This window comes from Phacochoerus africanus, chromosome 14 (assembly GCF_016906955.1).
Source record: "Phacochoerus africanus isolate WHEZ1 chromosome 14, ROS_Pafr_v1, whole genome shotgun sequence".
Classification (NCBI taxonomy): Eukaryota; Metazoa; Chordata; class Mammalia; order Artiodactyla; family Suidae; genus Phacochoerus; species Phacochoerus africanus.
In genome coordinates, this window is record NC_062557.1 from 20,008,989 (window position 1) to 20,021,024 (window position 12,036).

Sequence of the window (12,036 nt, forward strand, 5' to 3'; positions counted from 1 at the left end):
TGTATTACACATGATTAATTCTGAAGTCCATATTAAGATGATCTTTTTAGCAGTTGCTCTTCTAACTGAACACTGTTTCCAGGCTGGGATTTCAGCAATTAATCAGTTCGGAATTGCTAATGATCCTGGCAGAGGGCAGTGGCAAAAGGGGGAGGATGTCATTAGTTTCTCCAGCTTGCCTTCTTCAGTGCCCTGTGGCAGTGTGGAATGAGGCAGCATGAAAGAAAGATGGCCCAATCTCTACTGCATCTTGTGCAGCACATAAATACTGGTGTGGGGGGCGATGGCTAGTAAATGATGGCCCTTGGTAAACAAAGTCATTTACCAAGCAGTAGCTACTAATTATGTCAACTATGTCCATAATAGATCTGGTTAATTTCTTTTACTGCCCACTGATTTTTATTTGTTGATAGATAATAGCTGGAAGGCTCTAGATTTCTTTTGAAAAGACTATGAGTCTCTTCCAATCCTTCTTAAAAGGAATTGATAGTTTTTGCACTGACCTTTAGAAGCATCTTTTTGTTTGCTTGGTTGGTTTTGGTTTTTTTGGCCACACCCATGGCATATAGTTCCTGGGCCAGGAATCAAACCTGTGCCAAAGCAGTGACCCAAGCTACTCTAGTGACAATACTGGATCCTTAACCTACTGCGCTGCAAGAGAACTCCAGAAGCATCTTGACTCAAATGTTTCGAAACTGTCAGCAGGTTCTATTTCTTAAGCCACATATCTGAGCAAAACACTCTGTATAGGCTAGTTACCTCTCAGTTTATAAAGTTTAGGCAAATAAATCTAAATTATAGTATAATAGCATCACTCTGCAAAGAAACTGTCTTAAGGAATCAATTGATATCTGTTATTAAAGGGAAAATTAATATTTTGAATCCCTGATTATAATTCCATGTCTGCTAGCAGACTACTTTAGAATTTCTTCCTCTGATTTGTACATTATTTTTATTAAATTACTATCTATTTTGAAACTAGAGTCATTTTAGAACTAAAAAGGAGGAGTTTCCATTATGGCGCAGCAGAAACGAATCCGACTAGGAACCATGAGGATTTGGGGTTCCACCCCTGGCCTTGCTCAGTGGGTTGAGGATCCCGCATTGCCGTGAGCTGTGGTATAGGTCGCTGATGAGGCTCGGATCTGGCGTTGCTGTGGCTGTGGTGTAGGCTGGCAGCTGTAGCTCCGATTAGACCCCTAGCCTGGGACCCTCCATGTGTTGCAGGTGCGGCCCTAAAAAGCAAAAAAAAAAAAAAAAAAGAATAAAAAAGATGTACCTTTTGTGAGGAAAACGGAGATAATTAATACTCAAGCTGTGTACCAGAGGTAATTTATTATAATGTAATATCTGATTTGATTTCAGACGCTGGTACAGAAGTTTGCCAGAAAACAAAACATCACTTTAACTAATCTAATTACTGAAGAGACTACTCATGTCATTATGAAAACAGGTATACCAAGGGCCTTTACCTATGTTGCATCTATTATGTAAAACTGTATGAAGAAATGAGAGTGTTAAGCATAGCATGGATGATAACCTTCCAATAGTCAGTCAGTTATTACATAATTAAAATAATAGTTTTGCTACTTCCTGACCCCTTTTTATTTTGGGTTAAGGTTCGGGGAGTGGTGAGCCAGAACGATGAATACTTCTCCTAGTCCACCCAGCCTGGGTTGCACTGTGTGTGAGTTTTCTGGTAGGGCAGAGCCCAAGTCCTGGGGGGAACAAATGGGGCAAAGAAGAGAATGAGCAGAAGTGATCCTTCACATAAAATCAGGGCAGTTGGGGAAGTTCCCTTGTGGCACAGAAGGTTAAGAAGGCCCAGATTGTCGGAGTTCCCGTCGTGGCGCAGTGGTTAACGAATCCGACTAGGAACCGAGAGGTTGCAGGTTTGGTCCCTGGCCTTGCTCAGTGGGTTAAGGATCCGGCGTTGCCGAGAGCTGTGGTGTAGGTCACAGATGTGGCTCGGATCCCACGTTGCTGTGGCTCTGGCGTAGGCTGGCAGCTACAGCTCTGATTAAACCCCTAGCCTGGGAAACTCCATATGCTGCGGGAGCGGCCCAAAAAATGGCAAAAAGACAAAAAAAAAAAAAGAAGGCCCAGGTCATGGTGTGGGTTCCATCCCTGGCCCAGGAATGTCCACATGCCAAGGGAGCAGCCCCCTCAAAAAACATCTGGGCCATTGGAATCCCTTGCTCCAAGTCTTCACTCCACCCAAACACCTAGTTTGAGTGTAGTTGAGAGTTTCTCAGGAAGCAAGTCCAGTTATCAGCTCTGAGATGGCCTAGCATATGCAAAAGGAAAAAAAGAAGGGAAAAATTCTTTTGTCCAACACCTTCTTTTTAAATCTTAAACACGACCTATGTGTTGATTAAAGAGACCTCAGAAGCTTTTAGTTGACTATAAACTAAATCTGAGTAAACATCTCAGGGCTGCTAACAAAGCTTCTTTGAAATTGGGCCTTATTGATACAAGCCTAATGTCCAGAGCAAGTGAGGTGATGCTCTCGACCCCTTACCCCACCTCCAGCGGGACTAGAGCAACCACCTGGGAGGTGTGGAAACCTAAGATCTTAGAAGTTCTGAGGCTCTGTTTTGAGCACCATGCTTTCTTTTCAAACTGGTCACTTATCCAGAGGTAGATGATGAGAATGGGGAAAAGGAATTCACAGCAATGTCATTTGAGGAACAAATGAAGGAATGAAAAGGCTTAAGGAGCAAGAAAGATGCAAGCTGTTGCATTTGGAGTGGATAAGCAATGAGATCCTACTGTATAGCCCAGAGAACTCTATCCAGTCACTTGTGATGGAACATGATGGAGGATAATGTGAGCAAAAGAATGTATATGACTGGGTCGCTCTGCTGAATTACAGTAGAAATTGACAGAACACTGTAAATCAACTATAATGGAAGAAATTAAAATCCTAAAAAAGGGGAGGCAAGCCAACAACTGTCTTCAAAAGTCTGAAGAGTTGTCATCTGGAAGAGGAGTTGGACTCATTCACGAACTCCCAAAAGCAAAGACTGCTACCTGTAGCACACAGAAGATGCAGACTGTAGCTCAACTGTTAAAACCTCCCTTGGAGTCCCGTCGTGGCACAGCAGAAATGAATCCGACTAGGAACCATGAGGTTGCGGGTTCGATCCCTGGCCTTGCTCAGTGGGATAAGGATCCAGTGTTGTCATGGGCTGTGGTGTAGGTCACAGACATGGCTTGGCTCTGGCATTGCTGTGGCTCTGGTGTAGGCCGGCAGCTGTAGCTCTGGTTAGACCCCTAGCCTGGGAGCCTCTATATGCCTTGGGTGCAACCCTAAAAGACAAAAGACAAAAAAAAAAAAAAAACCTCCCTAACAAAATGGGCTCTCTGGAAATGCAATGGTCTTCTCAAGGATGTTTCTCTTCTTACAGCTGTGGGTGCTTAAGCATAGGGTCCAGACCTCTTGGCAGGGACACATTGCCTTAGAACTTCTAAGATCTTAGGTTTCTACTGTAAAAAGATCAACCACAGGGTCAGAGGATAATGCTCGTGAGAACCAGATGCCATAACAAGGTACCAGTACTGTGAACTAAGTACTATTTTAGAGGTGAATGTAATCAGACTTTAATGTATCTTAAGCTATGAGTTTGGATCTGGCTGCTGAAAGATAAAAGAAAACTTTAAAATGCAAATTAAAGTAGTCAATCTTCAAACTCAAAGGCTCTACATGTGCTACTTTTAAGCTAAAAGTGAGCTAAAATTTCTGAGTTTGAAGCATGTTATTAAATCAACCTTTCCCAGCAGTTAAACAAAAAGCTTTAAAAATTGTGAACAAAGAAAAAGGATTTTTTAAAATTTGTGAAGAATTCTGTTAGGGAAAATAGCATGCTACTGGCAGATGGCCTGCCGTGTTTAGGATTTAGTTAAATCCATTTCTCCTGTTTAAAACTCAGTGTTCTTTCCTGAGTTTGCTTAGTCTTTCAAAGGGGCCTTTGAAACACTAAGAAATAAACAGAAGTAATTCTTCAGCTACTGCTTTCTGAAATACCTATATCGAAAAGAGGAAAGCTGTGGAAATACGATAATTCTCTGTCCCTTGCAGAAGAATTAGGAATTGAGGGTTAGAATTCCCCAAGAAAAGTTCTGGGGGTGAAAATTCACATCTTACATTGACATTTCAAATTTAGGATTTCAGCAGTTCCCTTCATGGCTCAGCGGTTAACGATCCCAGCTAGGCTCCATGGGGATTTGAGTTCGATCCGTGGCCTCACTCAGTGGGTTAGGGTCTGGCATTGCTGTGAGCTGTGGTATAGGCCAGCAGCTGTGGCTCTGATTCGACCCCTAGCCTGGGAACCTCCACATGCTGCAGGTGTGGGCACACCCCCCCCCCCGAAAAAAATTAGGATTTCGGCAACACTGGTGTCTTTTCCTTTCACGTGTTGTCATCCAGTAAAATCAATCTTCCCCATACACACACATCGATATTGCCGGCATAGCACAGTGACAGACATCTTTGGCCAGCCTTGGCATCTAGAAGATAGGCAGACGTTTACTGTGATCTTAACTTCGTGTTGGCCTTCTTCAGGCTTCCAAAGAAGCTGGTTGTAATTAGGGATGTTTCCAGCCTCTGAGTCTATCACCAGGGATGCTGGAATCATCCATCCAGATTGATCCCAATTAGCATAAGGAGCTGGGGCTCTCTAGCTTCTAATAGCAGCCCTTCCTGATTTGTTTTCAATTTCTAATCCTTCGGATGTTTTCCGTTCTGCAGATGCTGAGTTTGTGTGTGAACGGACACTGAAATATTTTCTGGGAATTGCAGGAGGAAAATGGGTAGTTAGCTATTTTTGTAAGTACCGGATAATTTCTTCCCTCCTCCCTTTAACACCTCAGAATTGCATTTTGACACCTAACATTCTAACACCTCAGGTTTTTTTTGCTGATGTTGAATCTGAATTACCAAAAGGTCTTTAATGGTAACACTAAACTAGCTTTATCTTTAATGCATATCTCTTGGTTCAGATAAGCTGGTGATGTTAGGAAAAATGGATTTCTTTTTATAACTACCAGGACCTAATCTGCTCCTAGCAATGTTAGCAGATGAACTAGGGATATATTTAATCGTAGGCAGAAATCCATGTACAGCAGGCACTTTTATAATGTTAAAATTAAGTGTCAACAGTGTCTCCAGAAGGAAATCTATTAAGAAGCTATGGCTTTATAGAGAAAGAACTTCGTATTCAGTGTTATTTTTTCCACACTCTTCTGTGAATCACCCCATCATCCATCTCCGTGAAAGGAGGTCTTTTGCTCTTGTGTGACCTGTCTTTTCTTTGATCTCTCTAGGGGTGACCCAGTCTATTAAAGAAGGAAAGATGCTGGATGAGGTAGGTACTTGATGTTACAAGCTAATCAAAAAGTCTTGGTCCCTTGAGTCACATGGTCACTGAAAATTTATCTGCTTCCTTCCTTGCACTACTTTCTAAAATTTTTCCTTGACCATGTGAATCAAGAATTATGTATTAGTTCCCGGTCGTGGTGCAGCGGAAACGAATCCAACTAGGAACCATGAGGTTGTGGGTTCGATCCCTGGCCTTGCTCAGTGAGTTAAGGACCCGGCGTTGCCGTGAGCGGTGGTGTAGGTTGCAGATGCGGCTCAGCAGCTATAGTTCTGATTTGATCCCTAGCCTGGGAACCTGTATATGCCTTGGGTTGCAGCCCTAAAAAGCAAAAAAAAAAAAAAAAAGGAGTTATGCAGAGCAAACTATTGAATTCTGTGTTTTCTGTGCTCTCACTCATTTGTTGAAATTTCAATAGAAACAAATCTTTTCTCAGAGGAAGGAAAAGGAATTTATAAAGTTTCGAGAGAAGATTCAGAAGCACAAAAAACAGGCCCACCTAAATCTTAGAGGCATATACCTTTGTAGAAAACTCCTTGTTCACAGTTGAAGAAAAATCCTTCCTATTAATATGCAAATATATCTGTTTAGAAATTGATTCCTTCAAAGAGATGTTACTCTATGATACTGAGAACAGTGAGGTAAATAAGATAAAGAGTGTAGGAGGAGGAATAATTTTAGAACAGCCACCTAAGAGCTGCTGTCAACAACAGATCAAGGAAAAATAAAATTAGCAAAAGCAGTTTTAAACTATTATGTGCTATTCAGTATATTCATAATTAATTCAATGATGTTTTTCTTGGTTTTCATTCAGTGACTTGTATCATTGGGGCCCTACTATGTGCTGGGCACCAGGGATATAACAGTAAACAAGACTGATAGGTCCCTGCTCTGGTGGGATTCATGTTCTTTTGAGGGATGATACATAGTAAATAAAGACATGTTTAAGGAGTTCCTTGGTGGCTCAGCACATTAAGGATCCATCGTTATCACTGTTGTGGCTTTGTTTACTGCTATGGCATGGATTCAGTCCGTGGCCCAGAAACTTCCACATGCATGGCCAAAAAAAGAAAAAGAGGAGTTCCCACTGTGCCACAGTGGATTAAGAGCCCCACTGCAGCAGCTCAGGTCACTGCAGAGGTGCAGGTTTGATCCCCCAAACTGCATAATGGATTAAAGGATCTGGCATTGCTGCAGCTGTGGCAGGTCACAGCTGCAGCTGGAATTCAATCCCTGACCCTGGAACTTCCACATGCCATGGGTGTGGCTATTTAAAAAAAAAAAAAAAGTGGGGGGCAATTCCTATTGTGGCTTATCACATTATGAACCTGACTAGTATCCATGATAATACAGGTTCAATCCCTGACCCACTCAGTGGGTTAAGGATCCAGCGCTGCCATGAGCCATGGTGTAGGTCGCAGAAGCAGCTTGGATCCTGCATTGCTGTTGCTGTGGCATAGGTGGCAGTTGCAGCTCTGATTCAACCCCTAGCCTGGTAACTTCCATGTGCCGCAGATGCGGCCTGAAAAGCAAAAAATAAAAAAAAATTTTAAAAAGGAATGAAAAAAAAAAAAACAAAACAGGCTAATGTAGCTGGGCAGTAGTAATTCGTGAACCACGTGTAAGGGAGTAGAGGCTAGACAAGGAGTTGGAGAAGGTCATAGACAAGGATTTGGTGTAAGTCGTGGGAAGGAATTTGGATTTTATCTGTAGGGTAAGGAGGCCTGGAGATGGTAAGAGTCTGGTTCGAGGAGTAACTCAGATTTTTGGCCTAAACAATGGAGTGGATGTTAGTGATGCTAATTAGAAAGGAAAACATGGGGGAGGAGCTTCCTGGGAGGGGGAAGAGCCAGAGGCTGGAGTAGAATCTAGAGCTCTCTTTCAGATACATGGATATTCGGGTAGAGAGGTTACTAGCAGGTACGATCAGGATTAAATTTGAGGGTTGTTTTCAAATATGTGACATGTTTATCACTAGACTCTTCTCACTCACATGACCAGAAAATGTTAGTAGTTCTTTCCCCTAATAACAGCCTGTGATTATATTCATGACTTTATTTTCTTCACAATACTCTTGGTAGCAGATGTGATCTCCCCTACAATCTGAGTTTCAGTAAGAATTGTTTCTAAGCGCTCTTCCCCCCCAAACCCTAATCTCCCCAGTCCTGTTATTTTTTACTCCTTCATCTTTGACCAGTCAAAATAGTGATTATGAAAAGCCTCTTATTTTTTTAGTGTATTAAATGTGTATGTGTCATATTGGTTTCATTAACTGTAAATCTATCAATGGAAACCTGAGAAGCCCTTATTTCCTTAGATGGTAATACGCATTGATTTAAGAGATCGTGAATTCTCCAGTTACCTTTATAACAGCACAATATTAGTGGTTTAATCTAAATGTTAAGTGAATGTTTTGAGAGGAGATAGCTGTTGAAAATTAAAATACATTAAATCCCAGTGAGGTGAAAAGCCAATTGTGATGTGCTTCAGTGAATTGATTTCAGCAGCGGAAATGCTGGTCATTTCATGCAGTTCACCAAAAAGGATGATTTTTTTTAAGAGGGGTAGGGGTTTCAAAACTTCCTGGTAATTCTTGACTCCTTAAATATGACATATCTCCTGTTTCCACTGAAGGAAGCTTCTCTTTCTCTGACCTCTGTGGTTTGGGCTTGGTTTCTTTCAGCATGATTTTGAAGTCAGAGGAGATGTTGTCAATGGAAGGAACCACCGAGGTCCAAAGCGAGCAAGAGAATCCCAGGACAGAAAGGTAAAGCCCTCCTCCCCCAAGTTGACCAGAAACCCACCCACCCGGTGCATTCCTGCCCTCTTGTGGAGACGGTCTCATTCTCCTTGTAAGGAGCCTGACATTCTCACTGCTGGAACACCAACTGGGTGCTTTCCTTAGGGGCTGCTTTAGTTCTCCTAGCCCAGTGAGGTAAATACGTAGTCATTCCTCAGTACTCTTGGGGGGGCTCGTAGCAGGACCCCCTGCGGATACCAAAATCCAAGGATACGCAAGTCTCTTTTATAAAATGGTAGAGCATTTGCATATAAAATCCCCCCATGTATTTGAAAATCAACTCTAGATTACTTATAATACCTAATACAGACAGTGTAAATGCTACATAAAAAATAGGTGCCAAAGAGAATTTCAGGGTGTTCCCAGGTGGCACAGTGTGGTAAGGATCCTGCGTTGTCACTGCAGTGGTACGAGTTCAGTCCCTCACCCAGGAACTTCTGCATGCCATGTACATAGCCACCCCACCCCCGCCACCAAAAAAAGCAAATTCAAGTTGTGCTTTGGGAAATTTCTGAATTTTTTTCCCCCAAATATTTTCCATCAGCTGTCTGTTGAATCTGTGGACATGAAACTTATTGGATACAGTGGCCAACTCTATTTTTCCATTTATGAATGAGGGAGCTTAGAGGTTTAGAGAGGTTGTATAATTTGGATTTCATTCTAGGGTGCAAATCTCAGCTGATAAGTGGCAGAGCTGGGATTTGAGATGTGAATCTAAAAGCTTTGCTCTTTCTGCTTCACGGTGGTTTTTTTCTCAAAGCACTGAGGTGAGTGCTGTGAAGTGGATGCACCCACTGTTCTCTGTGGAAGCACAGAAGGGAAGTTAATTGATGATCAGTAGCTGGCATCTATGTAATGGTCACTGTATGCTAGAGACTGCTCCAAACACTCGACCCTATTTTAACTAATTAACAATTTTACAGCAACGCTATGAGGTGTGTACTATAATTATGCCTATTTTATAGGCAAGAAAATTAAGGCTCAAAGAGGTTGAGTAGGAGTTCTCTTGTGGCACAGTGGGTTAAGGATCCAGTGATGTCAGTGCAGTGGCTCAAGTCCCTGTTGTGGCACGGGTTTGATCCCTGGCCCAGGATACTCTACGTGCCACAGGTATGGCCAAAAAAAATTTTTTTTAATAAAAAATAGGAGTGCCTGCTGTGGTGCAACAGCATCAGTGGCATCTCTGCAATGCCAGGATATAGGTTCGATCCCTGGCCCAGCACAATGGGTTAAAGGATCCAGCATGGCTGCAGCTTCTGCCTAAGTCATAACTGGGGCTCGGATCTGATCCCTGGCCTCAGAGCAACCAAAAATGAAAAAAAAAAAAAAAAAAGATAAATAAATTAAGAAATAAGATATAGAGGAGTTCCCGTTGTGGCTCAGCAGGTTAAGAACCCAACTGGTCTCCATAAGGATGCAGGTTCGATCCCTGGCCTCGCTCAGTGGGTTAAGGATGTGGCGTTGCTGCAAGCTGCGACATAGGTCACAGATCTGTCGTGGCTGCAGCTGTGTCGGAGGCTGGCATTTCCAGCTCCAATTCAACCCTTGGCCTGGGAATGTCCATATGCCACAGGTGCAGCCCTAAAAAGTAAATAAAGTATCTTGCCCAGGCTCACACAGCTAGTAATGAATCCACAGCTAGAAGCTGAACCCAGGCACTCTACCTCCAGAATCTGAGCTCTTAATGATAGTACATAATTTCCTGCAAAGTTATAGGTTGCACAAAGAAGAAAAACCTATTATTCTAACAACTTTACAAATGAAGGACTAGAAGCCCAGGAAGATTCAGTGACTTCTTCCTCAGATCATACTATAGCAGATGATGCAGCCAAACGCTCTCTCGGGAAGAAGTCTAGGCAGGATTTCACACCTGCCTGTCAGGCCTGAGCTGGCGGCTCTCTCGGGTCACTAACTGTGTGCTTATGCTCCTGGTCTGTATTGCTTCCTTTTTCAAGGGTGCACCACTGGGCATTTCAGATCATCCCCATATGGAGCACTTCCTGTCCCTTTATAGAACTTGGGAGAGAACCAACAGAAGTGATTTTCTAAGGAAAACTGCTTTGGGAAATGATCACAAATCAAGCCTTGGAGCGCTGAACCCTTGAGGTCAGCCCACCCTCACCCTCTGAGCCTATCAAGTAACTTCCAGATGCCAGGAAGCACTGCCGGCCCTGTTTCTGCCTCTGCCTGCACCCCCAGGGGAACTCTGTGTGAGCCAGCCATTTGTTTTTATTCCCCTGGATGCAAGACAGAATCAGCACCAGATTCTTCCCTCCTTGAAAGGAAATTGCAGTATTTGGGGTTTTTTTTCCTACATTGGATGTGGCAATGATAGGAAGTGCCTGGTCAGAGTCAAATTCTGAAGACACCAAGTGTCACCATAGTGTTTTCCCGTGAAAGAGAAATGTGTTTATAGAGGTGAACTTTCAGATTTCTTATCTTGTAACTAGTCATCCTCATCAGTGAATGTCAACCTGGATGTAAAAATTCCTAATCTTATATACTCTTCTCGACCACATTTGGCTCCAGCTGGCCACCTGGGGAAAACTTTGAGCTTTACGAACATCTGGGTCCTGTCATCATGTAGGGGTACAGTTTATTCATACAGATGCTGAGAATGACACAGATGGCGGTTGTCACAACGGAAGTAGGCTTGTCCTGCTGTCCGTCCTCATTCCTCTGGCTGAGGTTGAAATGGAGGGCAGTGGGCATTTCCTAAAAGGCCACCATGTGTTTTTAGCTTCCTAAATGGTATGTATCCAGTCAACTGACATAAATTTCGATTTCTTCTTTTAAAATGATACCCAAGTCTTTCCCTCAGGACCTGTGCCAAAGCAGCAGAGTAGCCACCAAGCCACACAAGGCTGTTCACATTTGAATTAACTAAAATTAAATAAAATGGGAAGTTTAGTTCCTCACTCACCCTAACCACCTTTCAGGTGCTCAGTAGTTACATGTTACCACCTAAATAGAGAAGAAAGTTCTTTTGGACAGTCTATCAAGCATTGTAGTGGAAGAAGTGCCAGCAAGGTGCAGTATGAGCTGTGTCCTCTGGAAATGAGGCAGTCAGCTCAGTGAGGAGAGGCAGAACCAGACTTCCCTTGTAGATGAAGAACGACTTAGGTTGCCTGAAAGAACAGTGGCCGTTCAGTCACAGAGCAGTGTGAAGGCAGGAACAAATGTTCAGGGACCAGATGAAAAGACATATGTACATATAATAAACATACACCTCTCTGCCAATTAGGGTCAGGGTTAGCAATGATGTATCAAATCTAGATAAACATCAAGCTTCAGCTAATAGCTTGAATGTCTTTCCATCTAAGCCTTTTATTAAACATAGAGAGGGACCAAATTTTTTTCTTTTCATCTCTAATAAGAAGTAAAGTCACCTGCAAAGGTTATCAGAGAAGAGCCTGGAGCCTGGGCCTGATTGGTGGCAAGATGGGATGCTCAGCCCTTGAATGACAAAGAATGGCTGTATACCTACACACCTGAAAAAAGTCTAGCTAAGCAATGAGATCCTGCTGTACAGCACTGGGAACTATATCTAGTCACTTATGATGGAGGATAATGTGAGAAAAAGAATGTATGTATGTATGTATGACTGGGTTACCTTGCTGTACAGTAGAAAATTGACAGAACACTGTAAATCAGATATAATGGAAAAAGTAAAAATCATTTAAAATAAAAAAAGGGAAAAAAAAGTCTTCTAAAATCCATCAGTGTTTTGGACATGGGTTCATTGTCTCTGGGAAGTAGCAGCAGAAATTTTCAGGTGGCAAAGGGCAAGTTCTGCATTTTCAAGAGTCTCTAGGAGTTCCCTGGTGGCTCAGGAGGTTAAAGATCCAGCATTGTCAC

General features: G+C 42.7%; 1 protein-coding gene across 8 annotated transcripts in view; it reads left to right on the forward strand.

The window, feature by feature from the left end:
• Positions 1–12,036, forward strand: part of BRCA1 (BRCA1 DNA repair associated) — a 65,625-nt gene that overhangs the window by 48,383 nt on the left and 5,206 nt on the right. For all 8 annotated transcript variants that reach the window (XM_047759194.1, XM_047759197.1, XM_047759199.1 and 5 more), the window contains 4 exons: positions 1,366–1,453; positions 4,751–4,828; positions 5,326–5,366; positions 8,062–8,145. In XM_047759194.1, the coding sequence (XP_047615150.1) occupies positions 1,366–1,453; positions 4,751–4,828; positions 5,326–5,366; positions 8,062–8,145 (291 nt within the window). The remainder of the gene's footprint in view (positions 1–1,365; positions 1,454–4,750; positions 4,829–5,325; positions 5,367–8,061; positions 8,146–12,036) is intronic.